The following is a 27,509-nucleotide window of genomic DNA, read 5'->3' as shown; positions in this document are numbered from 1 at the left end:
TGCCAACATCCCAAAGAATTTAACTATCCAGCTACCCATAATTTACAGTAAAACTGCTGTTAATTGCATCATTGATTACATACTAACTCAATCCTTGCATATGTGTTCAAAAAGGTGTATTTGTGAATGTATTTCTCCCTCTTTGTTTCTGTGGGACTAAAATGAGACAAAGCCTGTCCAAAAGGATGAAGCAGGGTATTATTTATTAATTAATGCAAAAATATCTTCCCAGCTGAATATTTCAGAATGGCTTAACTATGAAGGTGATCTATTATACCTCTCTCTGAACAAAAGAGCATAATCAAAGGCATATAACAGGGTAGTTTTCTCCAAAATCCAGGCAGATATAGTCAAGAATTATTATTTCCATACTGTCTAAATATTATTTATATTTAAATAGTTATCTATAATATACTGTTTAACTAGATTTTGTTTTATTTAATTACAGTTCTGCATTAAATTGTGAAATGAATGAATGAATGAGTAATAAAACACCTGTGATCCAAGCATATATTATCTGTAAACATTTTCAAATGGTCTCATTACCATAACTCAGTCTGTTTGTACTATAATTATAAATACTCTGCATTGTGGTAAATAGTGTAGAATATAAATAAAAATAGGTGTTAAAGCTTTGATCATCAGATAAAATGTGACCCTGGACCACAAAACCAGTCTTAAGTAGCATGGGTGTATTTGTAGCAGTAGCCAACAATACATAGCATGGGTCAAAATGATGAATTTCTGTTTTATGCCAAAAATCATTAGGACATTAAGAAAAGGTCATGTTCTGTGGAGACATTTTGTAAATTTCCTATCATGAATATATCAAAACTTAATTTCTGATTAGTAATATGCACTGCTAAGAACTTCATTTGGACAACTTTAAAGGCAATTTTGTCAATATTTTGATTTTTTTGCACCCTCACGATTACAGATTTTCAAATAGTTGTATCCCGGGCAAATACTGTCTTATCCTTATCAATGGAAATCTTATTTATTTAGCTTTCAGATGTATAAATCTCAATTTTAAAAAGTTGAATCTTATGACTGGTTTCGTGGTCCAGGGTCTACTAGACATAGTCTTATTGCTTTCAGAAGAAATCACCTCAACTAACTGTAAACCAAGCAATAATGATGTTTTGCTTACTCTGTTACTTAAAAGTACTCTTCACAGACTCAAAACAAAACAAAACAAACAAAAAAAAAAGCTAATGGAAATTGCAAATTGGTACCATTTTTGAAGTCCCTATTAACTTTTACTGTATGGCAGCTTCAACAGTCGTTACTGCTCATTCTGTGTTCAACGAAACATTAAAAAGACTAACAATTTAACACTACAAAGATGTTAGACGGTTCCCGTCACTAGTGTCACACGGACAGAATTGTACCGCGCACAAGGGAAAGACTTTTATTTGATTGACAGTGAAGCTGACGAATAACAAACATTTTAGCTCTCACGTGTAACGACGCGGACCAATGAAATTCAACTAAACGGAATCAATAACAAACCGCCTGGAAAATAACTGTCCTCAACTCACGTGGAGTAGCAGTGTTAATAATAATGATTCATCCAGGCTATTGACACAATAATCCTGTATATCAGGTCGTTAACATGCACTTTCTTAGCTGTTGGAGAAGAAGTACCGCTGTCATAACCGCTATAAGGTCTCTTGCACTTCCTCATACCCATTTAGGTTTCAGTTAAGAGTAATATGCATAGTAAACATGACTGGTTTGTGTTTGACAGATCTCTTCCAGTAAAAAGGCTCTTGTGTTCTGTCGGGTCGGAAGATGACACTATCTTCGCCCTGTCGTCGGGTCAGGGCAGGTGTGGGGTGGCGGTGGTTCGGGTCAGTGGTCCGGCATCAGCGCTCGCTGTCCGCAGTCTGACCCGAGGTCTCCCCGCAGCGCGCACGGCCAGCCTCCGCAGCATCACACACCCTCAGACCAAAGAGCTGCTGGACCGCGGGCTGGTCCTTTGGTTTCCAGGTCTGATGGCAAGTTTTAAATATAAAGCAGCCTGGCTGTTTTTCACATGTGTTCCTGTGACTTCATAACTTTCTAGCCTGGCAAAGTGACGATTTGATAACCAGAAGTGGCATTAATTTGATATAGTTATGCATTATGACCTGAGAGCACCTTTATTAGGTGTCAAACAAATAATGATAAAAGCAATAAATGGATTTTAAAAATAAGTCTTAAAATTCAAAATCGTTTTACTGCTATGTAACTGTTGTATTTGGCAAATCCAAGGCTTATTCAGCATTTTCTCTTAAAACTGAATTATCCACACATCACAGATTTATTTATTTATTTATTTAAAATACACCCAGTCATGCATTATAGCAAAATTCACCTGAAGGTTGATCAAGACCGTGATCAGATTATTTCAGGACATAAGAAATGTTTTAATGTCGTTAAAACGTAAGTTGAAGAGGTTTAATTATTTTAGATTGTACAGAATTAAAAATGCAATATACACTCCTGTTCAAAGGTTTAGGATCAGTAAGATTTTTAATGTTTTTAAAGTTTTTATACTTATCAAGGCTGTGTTTATTTGATCAAAAAATACAGAAGGAAATGTAATATTGTGAAATATTATTACGATGTAAAATAACGTTTTTCTATTTTAATATACATTCAAATTTAATTTATTTCTGTGATCAAAGCTGAATTTTCAGCATCATTACTCCAGTCTTCGGTGTCACCTGATCTTTCAGAAATCATTCTAATATGCTGATCTGTTATCAGTGCTGGAAACAGTTGTGCTGCTTAATATTTTTGGAACCTGTGAATTATTTCTCAGTATTCTTTGATGAATAAAAAATTTAAAAGAACAGCGTTTATTTAAAATAGAAATTTTTCTTTAACAATATGCACTACCGTTTAACAGTTTGGGGTCAGTAAATTTTTATTCTTTCTTTTTTCAAAGAAATTAATGCTTATAATAATAATAATAATAATAATTAATACAGCAAGGATGTGTGAAATTGATAAAAAGTGATAAAAAAGTTTTCTAATTTGAACTTTTCAACTATTCATCAGAGAATCCTAAAAAGTATCAGTGTTATCATTCTAATAATAAATCTGCATGTTAGAAGGATGCTTTGCATCACAGGAATAAATTATATTTTAAAGTATATTAAAATAAAAAACATTTTATATTGTAATAACATTTCATATTATTATTTATTTTTCTGTATTTTTAATCAAATACAGCCTTGATGAGCATAAGAGACTTTTTTTAAAAAAACATTACAAGTCTTACTGATCCCAAACTTTTGAACGGCAGTGTGTATATATATTAAGAAATTTAGTATGAAATATACAGTACTGTTCAAAAGTTTAGGCCTTTAAATGTCTCTTCACCAAAGCTGAATTTATTTTAAAAAATGCAGCAAAAACAGTGTAAAAAACAAATAAAAAAAAATGTATGCCTGTGATGCAAAACTGAATTTTCCAGTTGACTCCAGTCTTAAGTATCACTTGATCTTCTAGAAATCATTATAGTATGCTGTTCAAGAAACATTTCTTATTTTTATCAGTGTTGAAAATTCCTTGATAAATACAAAGTTAAAAACAATGGCAGTCATTTGAAATGGAAATCTTTTTCCACATTATAAATGTCTTTACTGTTACTTTTGATCAATTTAATGTGTCTCAAAAAAACAACAACTTTTTCTTACTTACCCTAGTACTGTATATTGAATTTACAGTTACAAAAGTACTAAAATTACGTATTTATTCTGGTGTGACATATTTCACTCTTTTCACTCTTTCAGGTCCTGGTAGTTTCACAGGAGAGGACAGTGCAGAGTTTCACATTCACGGGGGTCCTGCTGTCATTAGTGGAGTTTTACAAGCACTTGGTACGTGTGTGAGAGATCAACATTATTGTCTAAAATTGTTCTGAAATATACCACAGTTGTGTCCATAAACACTTTATATTTATTTTATCATCAGAAATTTATTTTGAATACAGCTAGTTGTTAAATCAGTGTTTTAACACTAGATGGCAGCGTCCGTTTTGTGCTTGGAAATATCTAGTTTTTATTTCATGAGCTGAAATATTTACTCATTCATTTCTCCTTTTTAATGTGAAATAGTACTTTAATAACTCATAGCCTTTTTATGAAGATATTGTAAAGTGTAAATGTTTCTAAATAGTGACCTGATAAAGTTTATTTTCTTTTAAAGATATCTTATTTTGTGTGTTTCAGGGAGTTTGCCGGGTCTGCGGCCTGCAGAAGCGGGTGAGTTTACCCGACGGGCATTCTATGCTGGAAAATTGGACCTTACTGAAGTAGAGGGTCTGGGCGACCTGATCCATGCAGAGACAGAAGCACAGAGGCGACAGGCTCTCCGACAAATGGCGGGAGATCTCGGCCGCATTTACCAAGACTGGAGTGTTCGACTTAAACGAGTGAGTAAAGGATTGATCCAGAAAATCACCTTTATGGCCTTATACTTTGTCATTTGACCCACATTGTTTTCCATTAGCTGCCTTTGTGTTACAAAAATATTGCAGCAGCGGCCTAAATCGCTTTAACATGTTTTCAGTAAAGGTGGCAGGAAATTCCTGACAGAAGCTATATACATGCATATTGTGGGAATTGTTAAGAGGCGTACGTGTTTGATGCTTTCTTAATGATGGGAATCAGTGCAGCAAACAAAACACTATGTTTAGTGAGCAGAACACTTAAAGGGATAGGTCACCCAAAAATAAAAAATTACCCATGATTTAATCACCCTCATGCCATCCTAGGTGTATAAGACTTTGTTCTTTCAGATGACAGTCGGAGTTACACTACCGTTCAAAAGTTTGGGGTCAGTACATTTTTATTGTTTCTTTTTTTTTTTTTTTTAAGAAATTAATACTTTTATTCACCAAGGATGTATTGAGTTAATAATTAAAAGTTTATTAAAAGTTAATAATAAATAATTTACATTGTTATAAAATATTTATATTTTGAATAAACACTGTACTTTTTAAACTTGTTATTCATGAAAGAATCCTGAAAAAAAAAACCACAGGTTCCAAAAAATATTTGGCAGCACAACTATTGATATTATCCAACATTGATCATTCTAATAATAAATCTGCATATTAGAATGATTTCTGAAGGAATCATGTGACACTTAAGATTGGAGTAACAGCTGATAAAAATTCAGCTTTTCATCACAGGAATAAATTCTATTTTAAAGTATGTTAAAATAAAAAAACATTATTTTATATTGTAAAAACATTTTGCAATATTACTGTTTTTTTTCTATATTTTTAATCAAATAAATGCAGCCTTGATGAGCATAAGAGACTTCTTTAAAGACTATTACAAGTCTTACTGACCCCAAACTTTTGAACGGTAGTGTATATAAAAAAAAATGTCTTTTGGCTTTTCCAAGCTTTATAATGACAGTGAATGGGTGTTGATATTCAGTAGTCCTATAAAGTGCATCCATCCATCATAAAAAGTTCTCCACACGCCTCCGGGGGTTAAGGCCTTCTGAAGCAAATCGATGCGTTTGTGTAAGACAAATATCCATATTTAAAACTTTATAAACCGCAATCTCAAGCTTCCGCCAACTAGTGGCGTTCCAGATATATTTTTACATAAATGTATCTGTTATGCTTAATAATGTTGGAACATTATTATACCCATCTTTTGACATTTTATGCATTAAATAAATTGAGTTTTATTGATAGAGTGGCATGTGAAAGTTTGGGAACCCCTTGCAGAATCTGTGAAAATATGAATGAACAAAATAAAAGTCATATAAAATGCATGTTATTTTTTATTTAGTACTGTCTTGAGTAAGATATTTAACATAAAAGATGTTTACATATAATCCACATGAAAAATATTTGGGAAACCCTTGGTTCTTAGTACTGTGTGTGGTTACCTTAATGATCTACAACTGTTTTTTTGTTTTGTGATGGGTGTTCATGAGTCTCTTGTTTGTTCTGAACAGTTAAACTGAGCACTTTTCTTCAGAAAAATCCTCGAGGTCCTGCAGATTCTTCAGTTTTCCAGCATCTTTTGCATGTTCGAACCCTTTCCAGCAGTGACTGTATGATTTTGAGATCCATCTTTTTACATTGAGGACAGCTGAGGGACTCAAACACAACTATTAAAAAAAGGTTCAAACATTCACTGATGATCCAGAAGGAAACATGATGCATTAAGAGCCGGGGGGTGAATTTTTTTTTTTATTTTAAGATCAAGGTAAATTGTACTTAATTTGTCTTCCAGGAAACATGCAAGTATCTTCTGTTGCTTCTGAAGGGCAGTACTAAATGGAAAAATACAAGATATTTCAATAAAATGAAAATTTGGACAGCTTCATCCTGTGCAAAAGTTTTCACCCCCCGGCTCCTTATGCATCGTGTTTCTTCTAGAGCATCAGTGAATTTATAAGATTATTGTTTGGCATTTTGCCTTTATTACGACAGGACAGATCAGAAGCGACAGGAAGCGAAGTGGGAGAGAGAGATGAGGGCGGGATTGGCAAAGGTCCTTGAATCGGGATTCAAACACGGGATGCCCGAAGCGCAACATTGCTGTATGTTAGTGCACTGCCCACAAGGCTATCGGTGCCGACTTGTTTGAACCTTTTTTAAAGGCTTAAGCCACCCCAAAATGAAAATTTTTGTCATTTAACCCCCCCCCCATGTCTTTTCAACCCATAAAAGCTTTGTTCGTCTTTGGAACACAAATAAAGATATTTTTGATGCATTCTGTCAGCTCTCTGACCCTCCCATAGACAGCAATGTAATTAACACGATCAATGTCCAGACACGTAGCAAGGAGATTGGTAAAATAATCCATGTGACATCAGGGGTTCAACTGTAATTTTACGAAGCTATGAGAATACTTTTTGTATGCAAAGAAAACAAAAATAATAACTTTTTTTCAACAATTTATCTCCTCGCATCATCCTAACGCCATTTTGGAGCGTATCCCCCGAACGCAAACAGCGCATGTTGTTCTGTGTCAGCTGCGCCACGCGGATCTCACATGGATTATTTTACCGATCTCCTTGCTACGTTTCTGGACGTTGATGGTGTTAATTACATTGCTGTTAATTACAGGGCCAAATGCTGTCACAATGCAGCAAAAATAGCAATTATATATTAAATATCAAATATTATTTTGTGTTCCGAAGACTGGTTTGGAACAACATGGGGGTAAGTGATTAATAAAAAAAAAATCATTTTGGGGAGGAGTAACCCTTTAGTAGTTATGTTTGAGTCAGTTGTCCTCAGTGTGAAAAGATGGATCTCTCAACATCATACAGTCAAATATGCAACAGATGCTGGAAAACTGAATGAATCTGCAGGTCCTGGAGGATTTTTCTGAAGAACAGTGCTCGGTTTAACTGTTCAAAAAAACAGTCATAGATCATCAAGGTAACCACAAACAGTATTAATAACCAAGGGTTCCCAAACCTTTGAAGGGGGTTATTTGAAAAATGTCAGCTATTTTTTTTTTATCTTGTTGACTGTATAAACATCTTTATGTAAAATATCTTACTCAGATCGGTACTAAATAAAAAATAACATGCATTTTGTATGATCTCCCTTACTTCGTTAAAATTATTCACATTTTCACAGATTCTGCAAGGGGTTCCTAAACTTTCACATGCCACTTTATATAGATTTTGAGGAGTTCTTGGGGAGATCTGAAACCTTGGAGCACCTCTTACTGAACACATTTAAAAACATACATGTGCTGTTAGTAATATGAAAAGTCCTGTTTTCCTTTTAGTGTGAGGCTGAATAGACTGTAAATGTGATTTACTGTACAAGCCAATAGAACACTTCTCAAGTGTGTTCATATGAGAGGTTATTGTTTTTTTTACTTAAATGATTCCAGAATTTACTGCTAGATTGGGCTGTATAGTCTCTCTGTGTCGGATGGTGTCCATCTATTGTTTGTGTGTGGAGTGTGCTGATTGCTTGAATCAGTGAGGAGCAGAGAACAGGAGACAGGACATCCTGAGCAGGGTGTGCGCCAAGCCATCAGAGCCCACAGGACCCAATGTGATGTCGGCTAATGGTTTGTGTAAATACTCCTGGATGGAGGTTTTCGGTAATAAGCACCAAGGGTTTTTTTAAAGTTTGGTAAGGCTTAGAAATATTAGATTTTGCACTATTTCTACACCACTAATCAAATAAACAAAACTGTGACAGACAAATATTTGCACAATATGCTCTAAAATAATGTTTCTAAAATATGTCTTATGCTCATCAAGGCTGCATTTATTTGATCAAAAGTAAATTAAAACTTAACATTGTGAAAAATTATTACAATTTAAAATAGTGGCTTACTATTTGACTGTATTGTAAAAGGAAATTTATTCCCGTAATGCAAATAGAATTTTCAGCATCATTACTCGTCTTTAGTGTCACATGATTTTTCAGAAATTATTCTAAAATGCTGATTTGCTGTTCAAGCAACATTTATTATTATTATTATCATGAAGGTTGGAAATGGGTGTGCTTATGTAGAAACCATGATGAATATTTTCAAGATTCTTTAATAAAAAGAACAGTCACATTTTGTAGGATTCAACTGTAGGATTTTTTTTTTTTTTTTTTTTTTTTTTTTTTTTTAAGAAGTCTCTTCTGCTTTCCAAGCCGACATTTATTTGATTCAAAGTATAACAAAAACAGCAACATTTTGAAATATTTTTACTATTTTAAAGAACTGTTTTCTATTTGAATATATTTAATCATGTAATTTATTCTGGTGATTTCAAAGCTGAATTTTTATCATCATTACCCCAGTCATATGATCCTTCAGAAATCATTCTAATATTCTGATTTGCTGCTCTTAAAATATGTAGTATTATTATTATTATGTTGAAAACAGCTGAGTACATTTTTTTTCGGGTTTCTTTGATGAATAGAAAGTTCAGAAGAACAGCATTTATCTGAAATAGAAATCTTTTGTAACATTATTCATGTTTTTATCATCACTTTTGATCAATTTAAAGCATCCTTGCTAAATAAAAGTATTAATTTCTATAATTTCTTTCCCCAAAAATTATACTGACTCCAAGCTTTTGAATGGTTATAGTGTATAATGTTACAAAAGCTTTTTATTTCAGGTAAATGCTGATCTTTGGATCTTTCTGTTCATCAAAGAATCCTGAAAAAATGTACTCAGGTCAGCAAATAACAGCAAATCAGCATATGATTTCTGAAGGATCACGTGACACTGAAGACTGGAGTAATGATGCTGAAAATTTAGCTTTGATCACAGGAATATATTACATTTTAAAATATATTCAAATAAAAATAAGTTATTTTAAATAGTAAAAGTGTTTAACAGTGTTACAGCTTTTTCTGTATTTTGGCTTAAATAAATGCAGGCTTGGGGAGCAGAAGAGACTTAGTAGTGTATTTGAAATACAATTTTTGTGACCATGTAAAAGCTTTTTCTTGCTGTATAAAAGTATTAATTTCTTTTTCCCAAACTTTCAAAATGGTAGTTACTTAACATTAACTTTACATTAATCTCAAATATCTAGCTAGTCTGTTGAACCGTTGCCCAAGTTAAAATTACATTCTGTGAAATCATGACTAAGCAGTGGTATTTGTGTGTGTGTTGTCATTTTATAGTGTTTGGCGCACGTAGAGGCATTCATCGACTTCAGTGAGGAGGAACTAATAGAGGACGGAATCTTAAATGACGGTATGTCTCCTCAAATGGATCTGTATCATCACTGATTCATTTCCAGAACGTTTTCTGAGACTTTCCTGTTAGTTTGGATCTCACAGAAACCACAGCAGCTGTTGAGAGAAGAAATCTAAACCAATGACGGTCTCATTGAGACGCCATTGAGAGATGTTGTTGTAGTGCCTGAAGAATACTTGCATGTACATTTAATGCCCCTGCCATAAATTGTCCAACTTTATTCAGATGTTTGGGTGGTATGTGTACATTAGAGTCTGTTTCTCTGGAGAATTGAGGGATTTCATTGTGCGTCAAGGAACAAGGCTGTCGCAGACCATCTCCTTCCTTTGAGAGTTACAGTGGGTCACTGAAAATGAAAAATAGTGCTTCCCCTCCACTGACACACTTTTAGTGTGCCAAAGCTCTGTCAATTTGTTTATGTTCAGTACAAAGTACAAAGTATTTTTTAGTCTTGTATTTTAAAGTCAACGCCCTTCTGTTATTGAAGCTTTGTGTATCCTTACAGATATTTTTTGTCTTTTAAATTTGTTTGAATCATTTTGGCTTTAAATCATTAATGCAAATGGCTTTAAATTAGCTATAAATGTGTATTTTTATTGGAATTGTAATATTCCACCCTCATTTTTTAAAAAAATCTGCTTTATATTAGGCCAAAAAAAAAAAATAGTATGCCAAATTACAGTTCTATTACAAATTGCAATATAAATCCCAATGGCATTTAGTCATAAAGTCAAACATTCTTTGTTAATAGGCTTTGATTCTGTTCCTCCTTCATTCTGTTTGTTTTATAACAAGTTCTATGTCAGAGAAAGCAGAAAAATAATATATAATAAAATAATATATTTTATGATCTTTTTGACATGGACATCTAAGTAACTCTGTGTAACTTTTTTTTTTTTTTTTTTTTTTTTTTTTAATTGCATTTCAATTTCTAAAATGTAAAATGACAACATTTTCAATGCATTGAGTAGAGTGTTTCATCTGTTGCAGTGGATGCAGCTGTTCGGCAGCTGCAGATGGATATGGAAAATCATCTTTCGGATCAGCGGAGAGGAGAGCGTCTGCGCAGCGGCGTTCAGGTGGTCATCGCTGGAAGCACCAATGCGGGCAAAAGCAGCCTGCTCAACATGCTCAGTAAGATTTCTGTGTGAAATATTCCATTATGCTAAATCTTACATGCCAAATATAATGTCTTTGTGTTTAGTGAGTCTTTGCTTCATACAAACTTGTGGTTCTTAACTGATTTTGCTTCCGGACCCGATTTTACACTTGATAGCAAAAGCAGCATATTATCATATTAAAATAAAAATCCAAACACTAAAATGTATTTATTTCTGAATAATTAATTAATTTACAAACATAAGTATTGTAAAAACAGTATATGCATATATTATTTAATAATTTATTAATTAAATATTTCTTAAAATGATTTAAGAAATATATTTATATAATATTTTTGAGTCATTTATTTTATTTATTTATAGTCCAGTGATTCTCTGCACAAAACATCTTTGCTGTAAGTGAACCTGCGTTTAATCTTGATTGTGTTTTGCATAGTTTTGTTCATCTGTATAATTCGGCTTCTACCAAAACAACAGATGTGAAAGTGCTGAAAGATTTTATTGGCTGTACAGCCTTTGATGCCAAAGTAAAGGATATGGGAAGTGTTTTGTTCTCCCTAATGCATTTTTATTTGCCTAAAAACTTGCTTTTTCTTTTTTCTTTTTTTTTGCATTTAGCATTGTTTCTTCCAGATGTCTGTAATTTCCAGCAGTTAAAAACTATTATCCCAGACCAGGGTTTTTTTAAACTTTTTAATGCCAAGGTTACGCAAATAGAATATTATTACAAATACAAAGGCAGCTTTATATGTTAATGTATGAAAGCTGTGATCAAAACTTTGTGACTGTGTAAAAAAATTAATGTTATTAAGCCAAATTAAATACTTTTTTCAAATTGAATAATTTGAAATACTTTGTATGAATTCAAATAGTTAAAATATTATCTTTATAAGAACAAATTTCATTAATATACAACCGTTCAAAAGGTTGTGGTCAGTAAGACGCACACCCACACATATATATATATATATATATATATATAAGTGCATTTGTGAGGTCACACACTGATGTTGGACGAGAAGGCCTGGCTCTCAGTCTCCGCTAGGGCTGCACGATTAATCGCACGATGTCTTGAGGCGCGTTTAGTCAATGAAGCCGGTACTTTGATTAGTAGTAAAGCTCCATCACGTGCGTTCAGCTGGAGCGGCAAGTAATACACAGGGCCGTAAAGCACTGACAGGCTACGCCAAAAAGATTTGGCGTAGCTTGTCAGTGCTTTACGGCTCTGTGTATTACTTGCTCTGTGTACTGAACGCACGTGATGGAGCTTTACTACTAATCAAAGTACCGGCTTCATTGACTAAACGCGCCTCAAGACATCGTGCGATTAATCGTGCAGCCCTAGTCTCCGCTCTAATTCATCCCAAAGGTGTTCTGTTGGGTTGAAGTCAGGACTCTGTACAGGCCAGTCAAGTTCATCCACACTAGACTCTGTCATCCATGTCTTTATGGACCTTGCTTTGTGCACTGGTGCACAGTCATGTTGGAAGAGGAAGGGGCCAGCTCCAAACTGTTCCCACAAAGTTGGGAGCATGGAATTGTCCAAAATGTCTTGGTATGCTGAAGCATTCAGAGTTCCTTTCACTGGAACTAAGGAGCCAAGCCCAGCTCCTGAAAAACAACCAAACACCATAATCCCCCCTCCACCACGCTCCACCAAGCTTTACACAGTCAGACAAGTACCGTTCTCCTGGCAACTGCCAAACCCAGACTCATCCATCAGATTGCCAGATGGAGAAACACGATTCGTCAATCCAGAGAACGCATCTCCACTGCTCTAGAGTCCAGTGGTGGCGTGCTTTACACCACTGCATCCGACGCTTTGCATTGCACTTGGTGATGTATGGCTTGGATGCAGCTGCTTGGCCATGGAAACCCATTCCATGAAGCTCTCTGCGCACTGTTCTCGAGCTAATCTGAAGGCCACATGAAGTTTGGAGGTCTGTAGCAATTGACTCTGCAGAAAGTTGGCGACCTCTTCGCACTATGCGCCTCAGAATCCACTGACCCCGCACCGTCAGTTTATGTGGCCTACCACTTCGTGGCTGAGTTGTTGTCGTTCCCAAACGCTTCCACGTTCTTATAATACAGCTGACAGTTGACTGTGGAATATTTAGGAGCGTGGAAATTTCACGACTGGACTTGTTGCACAGGTGGCATCCTATCACAGTTCCACGCCGGAATTCACTGAGCTCCTGAGAGCGACCTATTCTTTCACAAATGTTTGTAAAAACAGTCTGCATGCCTAGGTGCTTGATTTTATACACCTGTGGCCATGGAAGTGATTGGAACACCTGATTCCGATTATTTGGATGGGTGAGTGAATACTTTTGGCAATATAGTGTGTGTATATATATATATATATATATATATATCAGGCCTGGCTCCAGAAGCGTGAACCACCCTGGCCCCACACTACATAGCCTGACAGCCAATCACAAAATTGGAGCGATATTAAGTTGAGCTAGATTTTAATTTGCCTTTTCTTTCTTACCGGTCACACCCCGCAACATTTTAATATTGTATATAGTTTTCGCACTATCAATATGCAGGGTATTGAAATCGCTTTTGCGCTGTTTACTTTCACTTTTGCTTTCGTGATTAACGCACACTCTGTGTAAAGGATGTTTGTCGTTGAGCACAAGACTGAGCAGCAAATCCTCCAGCATGGTCTGTCACTTTTTTTTTTTTTTTAAATAATTTTATCAATGAGCAATTTAGATTTTTAGCCCCCTTAGCCTACCCCCAAATCTACCCATTTTTATAGCTAATATAAAATTATATAAAATGGAACTGACCAAAATATGCAGGGAAATGACCGTTTTAGTAACAATATAACAAAATATTTTTTCGCTAATCCCCAAAATAATCCCCAAATAAAATCGCTTAATTTTGTAATTGTGTTGCGTTTTGGTGTATTGTATGGTTCTATTGTTAGTCACAGCATGTCGGAGAAAACGCCTTTTGTGTCCCACCATGAAAAACAAAGTAAATATTACATTAATGGTTAAACGACTGCAGAAATGTTATTTATTTTAAGGGTTTAAAGTGTAGTCTTATTTAACATCATGCATCTTGGAAACGAGCTGGCAGCAGAAATCACACAGAACAGAGCAAAATGTTATCATTTCATACTGAGTAAACTATTAAACAATTTAATAATGAAACTGAAAACATAAGGCCATTGATAACAATTAAAAACAACAATAATGAAATTAATACCGCAATTTTAATATTCATAAGTATTCATTTTTAGTTGTCGTCAATGTCAGTATTTTACGTTTAAATACTGTAAATACTGAAAACGTAAGTAAATGTACGTTTTATAGAACCACTTTTTATGTAAAATACATACGAATTATGATGAGATCATGTTGGTACAGCAGATGCTCTCAGTTTAGAATTGTAGTGTATGTTTTCCAACTCAACTAAATGATTTTTATTTCTAAATGTTATACTAAACGTCAGTGTAGGTGGTCAGGTAATGTAGTCATCAGTGTATGACCATACACTGTGAAAAATAAAAAGTGCAGTTTCATAATGCAGTGCTCTATTTTCACACACTAATTTTGTACTTAATATACTAAAAATTATTCTTTAGTAGGATAATCTTAAGAACATCTATAGTGTACTCAGCTGTGCTATTTTGAGGCCCTATAAACTAAAATTTACTTTAACACATTATGCATTAAAATAATGTATGCATTTACCACTACACCCCCCCCACCGACCCCCCCGGCCCACCTCGGATTATATATGTGTGTGTGTCTTACTGACCACAACCTTTTGAATGATTACAAAACGCAATAAACGCCTTTTTTTTTTTTACTAAATTGAGTTCCTGCCAAAATCAGTATTGTATCTGGTGGATATTGAAAAGGCAGTTTTTAATTTTAAATGTGATATCCGCCGTGTTATTCTGTTATGTCTTCTTCCTATCTTTCCAAACCGCGACAAACGCCAGTCTCCCTTCTCTGCAAAATGCGATACATCCTCTCAGCCAATTACAGCGCACCATTTCACGCATTGTAAACAGTAAAGGCGGCGCTTTGAATACACCCCGTATCCTAGTTTTCAACGTTGAGTAATGTACCACAGACATATCTGACGAATCCTTTCATAAACAAAGTGTAGAGAGAGTGTAAATAAGAGATTCACTGTGCAGTGTAGAGAGCTTTGTTGATTATAATGGAACTTTGTGAGATCGTGATGAACTAAGATGATTGACCGCTTTTAATCATTTTTAAGGGAGTTTGTAAATCAGATACTGATTTAATACAACAGTTAAATAAACAAGATGTTAATATTAAGTGACTTACATTGTCTGACTATAACACTATTGCCTGATTGTGCTCTATTTCGTTGAAACAAAGTCACAACTGAGCTACTGCGCATCTCTATTCAAACACAGCTGTGTTTCCTTTATAAATGAACGTGCGTTTTTAAACAGATCTAGTGAGTCAATGAATCAATTACCCATTCATAAAGACAGTCACTTGCTTTATTCCTGAATGAATCAGAAGGAATCAAATAAATGATATGATTCAGTAATTAAAACCACCACCTAGTTTTTAGTTTAATTTTAAGTATCTTCTTTTAAATTATTTAAATCATTTAATATTTCTATATTCAAAATGTTATACTTAAAACATTAATCTCAACATGAATATATGAATTTGATTGCACGCATGACACCTCTGAGCCTCATTAAACATGCAAATACACCTACAAGCCACTTTTGTGTTCTTTTGTGCCACCTCTATAGTACAAATTAATTTTGTTAATACTGGTTTAATTTGATTGGTAACTTATTTTTATTCTGTTGTTTTAATTAGAAATTTAAAAAAGCTTATAAAATATATTTAAAAAAAACTGACATACTTTTAAGATGACATACTTTTAATAAAGTTAAAAAATGCCATTACAAAGGTCCCAAAAATTCCCCTCTAATTCATTTTAAGGAGTCAAATATCACCTCGTAATGGGAAGGCTAATTTTTTTACCAGATTTTTTTGATTATTGATTAGAAGATGCTCCAAAATTTTTTAAGTTGAAGCACAAGTGCTCCTAAAAAGACAAGTAAGTGTAGAGCCCTGATGGATTTATTGCATTTTGTGGGAAAAAATAATCAGTTTTTAAAAAAAAATCTCTGAAAATTAAAATCTAGATTTAAATTTTTAATGTTATTATAACCTAAAGATGCAATGTGAAAGTTTGAAACAGAAAACAGTGGTTTTCCATCTAGCCACTTTCTTGGTAACGAAAACACATTTTTACTTAAATTAATCAAAATGGATTTATAGCATTTTGGAATCAAACTCTTCAACTCGACTATACTTAGAGAACATATTGCCGTATTATTTCCCCTTTTGATTTTTTTTCCCTTAAATTTTCTTTAGTTGGTTTTAAAAAGGTCTTAAAGTCTTAAATTTACCCTCATAAAACCTGCAGAAACCCTGAGAACGTTAAAGGGATAGTTCACCCAAAAATGAAAATTTGATGGTTATCTGCTTACCCCCAAGTTGTAGGTGACTTTGTTTCTTTAGTAGAACACAAACAAAGATTTTTAACTCAAACCGTTGCAGTCTGTCAGTCATATAATAGCAGCCAATGGTATCCACAGCTTTGAGAGTCAAAGAAACATACACAGACAAAACCAAATTAAACCCTGCGGCTCGCTGACTCTTAAAGCTGTGAGTCCCGTTGACTGCCATTATATGACTAACAGACTGCAATGGTTTGAGTTAAAAATCTATGTTTGTGTGTTCTATTGAAGAAACAAAGTCACCTATATCTTGGATGCCCTTGGGGTAAGCAGATAAACATAAAATTTTCATTTTTGGGTGAACTATCCCTTTAACAGTTGTGATAAATGCACATATTATCATGCACACTCATAAAGTGACACTGTATGGCCCTTAATGACGTTTATCTCTGACCTCTGAGCTCTCCAGTAGCAGAAGGGGATGTTTGGATATCACCGCACGTCCTGCTCTGAATTACCCCACATTCATCAGGCCTGTTATTGTTTGCTGTCCAGCTTGCAGTGCTGTGCTCTGCTGTCAGTTCCTGTGCAGTGTAATTAAGCATTTTGTGAATTCAATTAAAACAAATTTGTTTATTTATTTATTTATTTTTTTAGAAAATTCAGTACGCTATGCATTTGAAAAATTGCGATTTGCAGCAAACAAGATTTATAAATGTAGAATTTGTTGATTTTAGGATGGGTAAGGTATATAAACTCTTAAAGGAAGTTCACACAAAGAGCACTTGAGTGAAACTGGCCTCTTCCTTCCAGTGGACATATGGAAATATACTCTAATAACAGACTATACCAGAATGGCAACAACAGTGAAACATTTTTTCTAACTTTCATCCGCTCAAGGAAACTGCAGAGCGCAGCACTGGTTTAGAGCGGTTTATCGTGTTGATAAATGTGCAGTTATTTTGGTTCAGAGCTGAGCAGCATAGAACAAAAGACAAAAGGACAAAAGCTGCTGAAGTTGTCATATTCAAGTATTTATTTTAAGTGTTCAAGGTGTTTTATTATGTAGTTATTCAGTTTTACAGATAACATGCCATTCAGAATAAGACAAAAGGTTAAGACAAAAAATTATTAAGTGCACATAAAATATTGGTGGCATTCACTATATAAAAGATCCACAGAATGGCACAATTAACCAGTATGGATCAGTATCATAAAGGATAACACTTTACGAAAAAGTCAAATTTGTTGACATTAGTTAATGCATTAACTAAGAAAGACTTTTACGTCTTTCTTGACGAAAGAATTCAGTTTATTTTGACAGAATTGTATAATCACTTTTAATGGGATTTTATGATGGTAACAGGATTGATTGATAAACTGCGGATACGACTTTTTAAAGTGATCGTTTACCCAAAAATGAAAATACTTTATTTACCCATGCTTTAAAGGTGGTGAACTTTGTTTTTGCACACCCCTTTTTATTTTAGGCTCCATTTGTAGAAAGAAGTCTCCTTATCTCATCTAAAAGACTTGCATATGTTCCTGCCCATGCATTTTATTTGCCCACTACTGTAACACTGGTGTGTCAGATGGCACGTTTCAGGATGTGAACTTTGTGTTGTTTTTGTGTGCTTGCGATCATCACATTTTAATTATAGTAAATCTTGGTTTTCTTAAAGTCGTGTGCATCTCCCTTGGTAATACCTTTGCCCTCCATCCTGAGAAATCAAAGACTTCTGAGAAGTCTTACTCTATGAACAGAATGTCTCACAGGCCCCCCAACACGTCAGATCTTAAAGGAGAAATCGTGAACCAGTTATTTGTCCTTGGAAGTCCAATAAGTTCATTGCTGTATGGCAAGCTGTTTTAACATTTAATGCTTAAAATGTACTACTATCGATTTTCATGCTATTAGTACTTTTTTTTAGCATCTATTCTATTATGTACTAGTACTTATTTCCGTAGTGACTAATACCTTTTAAATATTACTAGTAAGCATTTGTTACTTATTAAATACTATTACTTTTATTAGATACTAGTACCTATATAATATATGCAACTAATTATTTATTGTGCACTAGTACTTTTTTAGACAGTAGTTTTAAAGGGGTCATCAGATGCCCATTTTCCACAAGTTGATATGATTCTTTAGGGTCTTAATAAAAAGTCTCTTATATACTTTGATTAAAAATTCTCAATGGTTTTGTAAAACAACACCCTTTTACCTTGTCAAAATGAGCTCAGCAAAAATCATCTCATTCTAAGGGTTGTTCCTTTAAATGCAAATGAGCTCTGCTCACCCCGCCCCTCTCTTCTCTCTGTGGAAAAGACAGTGTTGTTTACATTAGCCGCATATAGCTGCGTTTAGCCGCTAAACTTCCTAACTACCACGTTATAAGGAAAGGCGATCGCAAAGATTCATAAAAAAAAACCTTATACTCACTTCTGCTGTAAGTAAAGCTGGATCATGAGTGATTCGCGCAAACATATACGGATATATGTAGATCGGGAGGTGCGTTCCTTTCACAAACGAACGTAATCTACTGCATCTTCAGCGGCTCAGGTGTCGGGAGTAAACGATGACCACTATGTTCATTATTACATCCAGCAAAACACCTCAATCGCTTAATCGGAGATATTCTTGTCTAACTTACATCCCTTCTCCGGCATCGAAACAAAGAGGGCGGACTGTGACAGCTGATTCAAGGTAAATCGCTCATGTCAATCAACAATTGTGGGAGCGGCCTCTGTCGGTGTGACGCAACAACAACAGGCATCTGAGAGCGGCTCGATTTGAAAAAGGGGATATTATTTTTACAGATTAATTAAAAACCGCTGCATGGATTTTTATCATTATAGGGTAGATTTGTACATACACTGCCAACACACATTAATGTTCAAACAGCATGAAAAAGTGAACTTAGCATCTGATCACCCCTTTAATATGATTTAATATGTAAATAAAAATAACAATAACGATTTACACTTTAGTACACTTTAGTATAGGGACTAATAGCTAGTTGCTTATTAGCATGTCTATTATCAACATATTGGCTGTTTATTATAACATATAAAGCACATATTCTGTATGACCATATTCTATAGGCCTCATCCTACACAATACCTAATTTTAACAACTACCTTACTAACTATTAATAAGAATAGGTTGTAGTTAATGGTTTGTTAATAGCGAGAATGGGACCTTAAAATAAAGTGTGACCACAATGACTATAGTATATAGATAGAGAGAGAGAGAGAGATTGGTAGATTAAAACTGACTGTGTAGTCACAATTATGAATATGGGACTACTGATATAAACTTCTTGTATTTTATGTACAATAAGCAGAATAACTGCAACATAAAAGGTAAAAAAAAGTAGAGAGAAGGTTAGAAAGCAAAAGGTCTTCAGTGTCAGAATGCCAGTCTGTGAGTCAAGTCCGAAGCAAGACTCAACCCGTAGCAACAATTTGTCTCAGGTGGTCTGATACCAGATAAAACAAAAAGTTAATAAATGACTTTTAAGTAATTTGTTACTAAAGTGTGCATCAAATAAATTAAACAAGAATGTATGTGTGAGGCTCTAGAAATGACCTCATTGGTTCTTACGCCTTTTAATGGCTGTTGGCAACACCTTTTAAACCACCACCTACTGCATGACACCAGCATGACAGCTGATGTAAAATAAGGATTGGGCTTAAGATAGCTGATACCGAACAGATAAAAAAAATGCTTAATCTGACCAGTTTGAGATAGGCTCGGAATATCCCTAATATTTTGTACTTAATATCCCTAAATATTTTGTGCTACTAGAAACAGTTCTTATTTTACTAGTCACAAGTGTTTTTTTCTTTTTTACTTGTCTTATGTTAGAACTAGTCAGAACGGCCACTGCAGAATTCAATTAGAAATAAAATGTTAAAAATCACTGGTAACATTTGGAATGAGTACTAGTATCTATTTAATAGGTACTAGTATCCAATGATAAGAAACTAGTATCTAAAGAATAAGTACTAGTAACTTTTAAAAAGGTTTTAATACCTCAAGAATAAGCAAAAGTAGCCAACCAATAAGTACTAGTACCTAGTGGAATAGATTAGGTGTCTCCAAACTCTGTCCTGGAGGGCTGGTGTCCTGCAGAGTTTAGCTCCAAACCTAATTAAACACACCTGAACCAGCTAATTGAGGTTTTACTAGACATGCTTGAAACTTCCAGTCAGGTGTGTTGAGGCAAGTTGGAGCTAAACTCTTCAGGACACTGGCCCTCCAGGACCGAGTTTGAAGCCCCCTGGAATAGATACTAGCAGCTAAAAAAATAAGTACTAGTAGTATGAAAACAGACAGTAGTATGTTTTATAGATTGAATGTTACAACAGCTTGCCAAATACTAGTCAGAACAGAATAGTTACTAGTATCTAATCAATAAGTACTAATATCTTTAAAATGTACTAGTGTCTAATAAATAGGTAATTGTATCCAAAGAATAAGTACTGTTACGGCCCTGTTTTTCCTTTCCCTACCTGTTGGTGGCAGTATAACATCTATATGTGACGTTGTCGCCAATTAAAGATGTTATGGGCGGAGAGTATAAAAGGTGTTATGGAATTAGTCAGCGTCACTTCCTCTGGTGGAACGTTGTTCTCCAGCTCCAAAAGTCTTTTGCTCCAGCTTTCCTTTTTGTTAATTATCCTTTTTTTGTCAATATTTCCTACCCCAATGGATTACCTTTTTGTTGTTTATTTCTAACCCTAGACTTTGTTGTTTTTTCCTGTTTTTGTACTTACAACTTTTCCCTTAATAAATTAATTTGTAATTCAAAATTTTCTTTTTGTGGTCCTCTTTATGTTACGGTCGGAGACGAGCTGGCCGTGACAGTATCAGTATCTAATAATTAGAACTAGTATCTAATAAGTTCTAGTATCTTTAAAAAGGTACTAGTAGCTAAAAAATAAGTACTAGTAGCATGAAAACAGATAGTAGTATGTTTTATAGATTGAATGTTACAACAGCTTGCCATATACTAGTCGGAACAGAATAGTTACTAGTATCTAATCAATAAGTACTAGTATCTTTAAAATGTACTAGTAGCTAATGAATAAGTACTAGTGTCTAATAAATTGGTAATTGTATCCAAAGTATAAGTACTAGTATCTAATAAGAACTAGTATCTAATGAGTAAGTTCTAGTATCTTTTAAAAAGGTACTAGTAGCTTATAAAAAATAAGTACCAGTAGCATGAAAACAGATTGTAGTATGTTTTATAGATTGAATGTTACAACGGCTTGCCATATACTAGTCAGAACAAAAAATATACCACTATTATCTAATGAATAAGTGTTAATATGTTTAAAATGTACTAGTAGCTAATAAATAAGTACTACTGTCTAATGAATAGGTAATCGTATGCAAAGAATAAGTACCAGTATCTAATAATAAGAACTAGTATCTAATAAGTTGTAGTATCTTTTAAAAAGGTACTAGTACCATGAAAACAGATAGTAGTGTTTTATAGATTGAATGTTAAAACTGCTTGCCATATAAAAGATACTAGTAGCTAAAAAAAAAAACCTAGTAGCATGAAAATACAGTAGAAGCACTGAACAGTTAAATATTGTTAGTTTCTGAACTAATTTCAGTATCTTCTGTCACTCTGTAGCTCAGCGTCCTGCTGCCATAGTGTCTCCCACAGCCGGGACCACCAGAGATGTCGTGGAGGTCCCGCTGGACATCGGGGGCTATCCCGTGCTGCTGAGTGACACGGCAGGGCTACGGGACACCACAGACAGCGTGGAGCAGGAGGGCGTCCGGCGCGCCCGTCAGCGGTATGTATTTACGGACACGTGTGGGAAAATCAAGGTGGAATAAACAGTGAGGCATTTTTGTACAAACAATCCAAAGTGATAAATATTGCCATCCTAAAAATGGCCTGTAGAGGGGAAATATCTCTCAAGATCTTTGCCACACATTGTGCCGCGTGAGAGGAAGTGATCTGTTTATTTACAGATTTAGATACAGGTGTGTGTTATATTTTTCACGACTGAATAAACATGGAAAGTTATGCAATAATATAAAGTTACATAATGTTTGCAGAAAAAGAGGCGGCAGTCTTAATGTCAACCAAAAATTATGTATTTATTTATAAATATCAAATCAAGTGCCATGCATTTTAAAAAAACATGTTACAAAATAAGTTTGTTAGGTTTAAAACAATATATGGTTGTCATAGAAAATCTGCCTAAAAAAATGTGTTTATTTGTTTAATCAGAGAAAATATATATTAATAATAAAATCATTAATAATCAAAAATATAAATCAGTGGAAAATAGCAATTTTTCATCTATAGTCTCAGGGCAGGTTGAGGTAAAAAAAATAAAAAAAATCAGTACCTAAACAATAGGGGTGTAACGGTACACAGATGTCACGGTTCGGTACGTACCTCGGTTCGGAGTCACGTTTCGATACACAAACACAAAACATATCAGTTCCAGGCTTCTAGCATTACTAACTTGACAGCGCAGTTGGTACTTTATTAAAATAAAATACAGTAAACCAAACATCAGCATGCCCGCCTCACTGTGTCACCGTTAGAAAGCGACTGAAGTACAAAGCCTATAATTTACATAATAAATAATAGTTTAGCATTTGGATACATTGTAAATATGAAAATATTATGGAATATTTGGATTTGTGCTGAATGAGAGAGGTAGGATACAAGAGCACAAAGCTCCATTTCGCAAACAGTTAAGCGCGCAAGTCTTGAAAGTAAGGTTATACTCCTTTGTCAGTAAGAAACACGTTCAGAATCAGCACATGGTCACTGTCTAGTGGTCTTCGTTTTCAAGAACGCAACTCATGGCATTCGCTGTTCTTCTGCTGTCATTTATCAAACAGTGTTGCATTACTGTGGGCGCCCCCTTCTGGATTGAGGGTGAATTGCCTTTATTTGTTGTAAGGCCTCATGCACTGAGCTGAGTTGCCCGTACCGTGACGGTTTGGTACGAATACATGTATCGTTACACCCCTACTAAACAACATTTTTAACATTAACATTCCTGTAAATATTTACAGTTTTGATTTGACATCAACCAATTGTTTTCTTTTTATATCTTTTAAATCTGATGGGAGTTCATTCCAGTTATGTGTTCCTCTAAAGGCAAAAAATAACTGAATGAAAATTAGAGGTTATCATTTAGGCCAAAGGTGCCAAAACTTTTTAATATGAATAGCCAAAAACCAAACTTGACTGAGTTTGTGGGCCAAAAGTAAATGTTCCAATATATCCAATTATATGATATTAAAATGCATTAAATTGTAAAAAATGTGAATAATCAAACAACAAATGTAAAATATTTTATTTATTATAATTTTTATAGAATATATATTATATATAAATAAAAATATTTTGTACATAACATATTTCTCTTTAAATATATACATTAATTTGTGTGTACTTATATATACATCATATATATATATATATATATATATATATATATATATATATATATATGTATATATGTAAGATTAAAAACATATACATTACAAATGAAGATATGCTTCAAATGCATCTTTTTTTTTTTCCTATTTTTCCCTTGTGATATTGTGGGCAAAATTAAAGGTCATTACACCATACAGATCACAGAATAGTTGTGCATAAACAGCACAATTCAAATTAATCTTTAATCATTATTGTGATTAATTTGTAAAATATTGGTATATTATGTTTAGTTTTGTCAAATGACTAAAACAGAAAAAAAAATGGTCCTGTATATTAGAAAAATATATTTGTTCATGAAAAAATATAGCAAAATATAACAAAAATAATTCTATAAAAAGGTCTTTATTTGCAGATACCATTTTTTTTTTTTTTAAGTTTTATCTAATGCAATGAAATTCAAATGTTTTAAGCACGAAAGTCCCTTTTAGTTTACCTTTGTGTGCTGCAGTGAATGATATTTTTCTGCCTGTACAATATGCTGTGATTTACTAAAGAGATGGCACAGTCAGGAAGTGGCCACTTTGTTTCTGTGAGGTCAGAGATGCTGACCAGGCTCAGGAAACAGGCTTAAGAAACGACCTTCCGCTGCTGCCCACAGGGTGGAGCTGGCCGATCTGTCTCTTGTGGTCGTCGACTTGACGCAGCTTCCTTCAGAGCCCCAGCAAGTGCCTGTCTTCCTCAGTGGACACTTGAAGAGTATCCTTGAGCACTCATCTCACAGGAGGCAATGTATCCTGATCCTCAACAAAAGTGACCTCATCACGGCCGAGCTCAAGCGCAGCATTCAGGTGGCCCTCGAGGAGGCTGGTGATGTTCCTCCTGCTTGTTTTTTGTCATGTCACACCAGAGATGGAATTCTGGATCTCCTGACTATGTTACAGAACAGACTAAAGACTCTGTGAGTGGAAATGCTCAATCTAGAATACAGTTCTATAATTATTCAAATATGTTATTTAGATACTGTAAACAGAAATGACGCTGAAACCAAAACTTTGAACTTGGCTAAAAACATAAAATTCATGTTATTTAATAATCAAATATCCATGTCTGTTCAGATGTGGCGACCCACTGATCGGCAGCCCGAGTCTGACTCAGACCCGACATCGGACTCACCTACAGAAGAGCGTGGAGGCTTTATATCAGTACTATCAATACAGAGATGTGGACCTGGTGTTGGCGGCTGAAGGACTTCGTCTGGGCCTCACCAGCCTGGGCAGGATCACTGGTAGAGTCGGTGCTGAGGAAATTTTAGACATCATTTTCAAAGACTTTTGTATTGGGAAATAGAAGAATTCTATATATGATAATAAAAACAAAGATGTTTATGTGGTCAAGTTTATTTTAATTCTAAAATAAAAATCAGACTTGCAGTCACTTAAAGAAACAGTTATTTTCAGGACATTTTCAAAAGTTTGGGTTCAATAAGTTTTTTTTTTTTCTTGTCTTTTTTTTTAAGAAATTAAAGGGATAGTTTACTTAAAAATGAAAATTACCCCACAATCTACTCACCCTTGAGACATCCAAGGTGTATATGACTTTCTTCTGTTCTGTCAAACCAATACATTCAGAGTTATATTAAAAAATGTCTTGGTTCTTCCAAGCTTGATAATGGAAGTGATTGGGTGGTGAGATTTTGAAGTTCAGTAAAGTGCATCCATCCATCATAAAAAGTAGGGATGCATCAATAGGATTTTTTTTTTCGAACCAATACTACGAAAAAACATAGAACAACAGGAAAAGTAATTGAATAATAGATGATCCAAATGGAGATCATAGTTATTTTATCTATTAAAACAAAGCATTTCATGCCCCCTTTTAAAAGTAAAACATAAAATAATAATAATCACACGCAAGTGCCACTACACAGGATTATGGTGAGCAGCTACCGAGCCTACAGGTATGTAGAGATCTTTGCTATATTGGTAAGTTAGCTTAAAGGATAAAGCCAAATCTTATTTCATAATATAGGAATTTTTGTTTTACAACAATTTATATCATGACATGGTCATTTTTGTAATTTTTATTTTAATACGAACCTAGATGCAAGTAACAAACTAAAAGACAACTACAATAAAATAAAGAGGGCCCTATAAAATCTGTTTTATTTGTTCCTAAATTCTATTTTATTTTTTCTAGACTCTATTTTAATGGTTACATTAAAAATATTTATCAAAAAGCAAGTCTAATTAATTAAAATCATGAAACTTGCAGAATTTAACAGCAGTTTATTAAAAGTTTAACAAAAATTACATTTTAAGGCCCTGTTAAATACGTTTTATTATTTTTCAGGGTTTTTTTGTGAATCTTTGTTTTCCATGAATTTTCTGGATTCTTTTTTAATCATTTCACTACATTTTAATAATCAAAAGCATGTCTAATGAATTTATAAAGGATAATTAGAATTGATAAAGAATGAATTTAATATAGACTATTTATTTCCTTTTTTATAGAAATACTGTGGTGTGTATTTGCAATATTCTGGTAAATAAATTCTGGTAAATATTTCTTAAAGGAGAAGTCCACTTCCAAAACAAAGATTTACATATAATGTACTCACCCCCTTGTCATCCAAGATGTTCATGTCTGTCTTCCTTCAGTCGTAAAGAAATTGTTTTTTGAGGAAAACATTTCAGCATTTTTCTTCATATAATGGACTGATATGGTGCCACGATTATGAACTTCCAAAATGCAGTTTAAATGCGGCTTCAGATGATCCCAAATGCGGTTGTAAACAATCCCAGCCGAGGGGAAAACTATCGGTTATTTTCATTTTTAAAAATACAATTTATATACTTTTTAATGCCAAACGCTTGTCTTCTCTTACTCTGCTTGGACTGTTTGTGTTCTGATATATGACAGTTAGGGTATGTTGAAAAACTCCCATCTCATGTTCTGCCTCAACTTCGAAATCATCCTATATTGCTGTTTTACCTTTTTTGTTAAGGGTGTTTGATCTTTGCATGTTCACTTTACAAAGATCGGTACTTCTGCAGCGATGTAGGATGATTTTGAAATGATTTTTGAAGTTGAGGGAGAAAATACGTTTTTCGACATGCCCTAACTGTCTTGAGTCAGAATACACAGAGTTCATGGAGAGAAGGACAAGATGAGCGTTTGACATTAAAAAGTATTTAAATTGTATTTTTTAATGAAAATAACCGATCGTTTCACTAGATAAGACTCTTTTTCCTTGGGTGGGATCGTTTACAACCGCATTTGGGATCGTTTGAAGCCATTTAAACTGCTTTTTGGAAGTTCAAAATCGGGGCACCATACCAGTCCATTATATGAAGAAAAATGCTGAAATGTTTTCTTCAAAAAACAATTTCTTTACGACTGAAGAAAGAAAGACATGAACATCTTGGATGACAAGGGGGTGAGTACATTATATTTGAATCTCTGTTTTTGGAAGTGGACTTCTCCTTTAAACACTGTTTGAATACTATTTTTATTATTATTAGTAGTACAATCTTTACATTAAGTAATATATTAATATATTTCTGACTGTTAAGTTAAGCCGAACTTTTATTTTGACGGGTTTCCGTGAAGATGGAAACTTAGGGTCTTCATTATATGACGATAGTTTTCTGCAAAGGAGACGGTAAAATGCTCATGAAGTGACTCTCAGAGCAGTTGATTATGTTCATGTGTTCATGTACTCATATACTGAGGTGGCAGAGGCTGAAAACACAGCGAGGGT

At 34.2% G+C, this 27,509-nt stretch overlaps 1 protein-coding gene across 1 annotated transcript; it reads left to right on the top strand.

Annotated features, from left to right (window-relative positions):
- The first annotated feature begins 1,503 nt into the window (after positions 1-1,503).
- Positions 1,504-25,176, top strand: gtpbp3 (GTP binding protein 3, mitochondrial). The gene is made up of 9 exons (XM_051122034.1): positions 1,504-1,668; positions 1,751-1,992; positions 3,786-3,872; positions 4,224-4,426; positions 9,629-9,701; positions 10,695-10,838; positions 21,968-22,133; positions 24,408-24,707; positions 24,865-25,176. The coding sequence occupies exons 1-9, from the start codon at positions 1,616-1,618 to the stop codon at positions 25,094-25,096; spliced, it is 1,500 nt and encodes a 499-aa protein (XP_050977991.1). The 5' UTR covers positions 1,504-1,615; the 3' UTR covers positions 25,097-25,176.
- Positions 25,177-27,509: the final 2,333 nt, after the last annotated feature.

Source organism: Labeo rohita, chromosome 11 (genome assembly GCF_022985175.1).
Source record: "Labeo rohita strain BAU-BD-2019 chromosome 11, IGBB_LRoh.1.0, whole genome shotgun sequence".
In the NCBI taxonomy this organism is placed as follows: domain Eukaryota; kingdom Metazoa; phylum Chordata; class Actinopteri; order Cypriniformes; family Cyprinidae; genus Labeo; species Labeo rohita.
The sequence above is the reverse complement of the archived record's forward strand: the minus strand, read 5'-3'. Positions and strand labels throughout refer to the sequence as shown.

Coding starts and splice junctions, on each gene's coding strand:
- gtpbp3 (XM_051122034.1), top strand. CDS start 1,616: ATGCACTTTCTTAGCTGTTGGAGAAGAAGTACCGCTGTCATAACCGCT. Junction 3,873..4,223: donor TGGAGTTTTACAAGCACTTG/GTACGTGTGTGA, acceptor TGTGTGTTTCAG/GGAGTTTGCCGGGTCTGCGG. Junction 22,134..24,407: donor GTCCGGCGCGCCCGTCAGCG/GTATGTATTTAC, acceptor TGCTGCCCACAG/GGTGGAGCTGGCCGATCTGT.